This window comes from Orycteropus afer, unplaced genomic scaffold (assembly GCF_000298275.1).
Source record: "Orycteropus afer afer isolate SDZICR_OR568_19922 unplaced genomic scaffold, OryAfe1.0 scaffold00154, whole genome shotgun sequence".
NCBI lineage: Eukaryota > Metazoa > Chordata > Mammalia > Tubulidentata > Orycteropodidae > Orycteropus > Orycteropus afer.
In genome coordinates this window covers 6,274,617-6,276,190 of record NW_006921741.1, presented here as the reverse complement: position 1 = coordinate 6,276,190, position 1,574 = coordinate 6,274,617, and the positions used below count along the sequence as shown (strand labels likewise).

At 37.7% G+C, this 1,574-nt stretch overlaps 1 protein-coding gene across 1 annotated transcript in view; it reads right to left on the bottom strand.

The window, feature by feature from the left end:
- CCDC81 (coiled-coil domain containing 81) overlaps positions 1–1,574 on the bottom strand; it is a 68,237-nt gene that overhangs the window by 37,518 nt on the left and 29,145 nt on the right. Inside the window, exon 8 of the mRNA XM_007946288.1 lies at positions 142–196. Within this exon, the coding sequence (XP_007944479.1) occupies positions 142–196 (55 nt within the window). The remainder of the gene's footprint in view (positions 1–141; positions 197–1,574) is intronic.

Sequence of the window (1,574 nt, the reverse complement as noted above, 5' to 3'; positions counted from 1 at the left end):
TAATTTTTAAAGGCCCGTACAAATATGAGAGAAAGGGAAATATATCAATGGCTTGCTTCAGAGTAGCTGTATGCATAGGAAGTAAGGACCTACACTTTGTGTCAGATAAACCAGAATTTTAATCTCAACTTTGTTACTTACAAGCTGACTGACATTAGACAAACTGTATACTCTCACAGAGTCTCCCTTACTAACTCTGAGAAATGGGAATAAAATTAACCTATTAATTCCACAAAAACACACTGAATGCTAACCATGTGTACACTAGGCATAGAAGGTGCAGTGAAGGACAAAACATGAAAAAAAAAATTCCCTACACTCATGGAATTTATATTCTAATTAAGAAATAATTAGCCTATAAACAAGGTAAATAAGTGAACTTTATAGTATATTACATAGTGATAAATGTCATACAGTACTGGAGGAATGGAGTACAAATCCAAAGTGGAGAAGCCAGGAAAGTTCTCACAAGAAGGTGTGACATTTGAATAAATACATGAAGGACATGAAAGAGCAATATTATAGGTATCTGATGGAAAAGGCATTCTGGCCAGAGCGGATAAATGCAAATCCTGTGTGTTCAATCTGGCTGGAGAGAGATGAGTTAGGAGTAAATGGCAGAGAGGTCAGAGATCACAAAGGAGTTTGCAGGCCCTGATAAGGATTTTTGCTTCCACTCTAAGTGAAATGGGAACCTGCTGGAGGGTTTTAGACTGACATTTTACCAGGATCATTCTGGCTGCAGTGTTGAGAATAAATTTAGAGGTGAGAAGGGTGTCAATGGCCAGAATAGAAGAACAATTAGGAGATTACTCCAATAAGTCAGGAGAGAAAGAGACAGTAACTTGGACCAGAGTGCTGGCAGCAGAGATGGTGAGAAGAGGCTGGATTCTGGATCTACACTAAGGTGCATTCAACAGAATTTTTTGACTAGATACAAATGCTTTGTCATTGGCCTGCCACTAGCATGGAGTAACTTTTCAGCCACAACCTCCTGGACCAAGGGTGGGAAGTACAGCTTCATTCTCTTGGCTTCACACAGTTTCAGGCCCCTTGCCAGAAACCAAGAACTAAGCATGTATGGATAGGGTTTCAAGAACAGCACACAGCCCAGGACAAGTGATTTTAAATATTATTTTAAAGAAAGATGTGTTGTTATACACTCTGGATATGAAAACCACGTATGAGAAAAGAGGCACACTCAGGAAAAACTTCTACACAAGATGAACTATAATTTCTCCATGTCTGGTTCTCCCACTAGATTGTGGTTATCTCTGTTATCACCATCATTAAGCATTTAGAATATACTCAAGAATACTGGATGAATGAAAGAATGAATGATCAATTATTTAAACTCACTACATAAAGAAATGACTCAAAAGAGATTTAGCATCGTGGCAGGTCACAAGATCAACATCCAAACATCAGTTGGATTCCTCTACACCAGCAAAGACATTGCTGAAAAAGAAATAAGGAAATCAATACCATTCTCAATAGCTACCAAAAAAATAAAATACTTGGGAATAAATCTTACCAGGGACACAAAAGAGCCGTACAAAGAAAATTATAAAAAA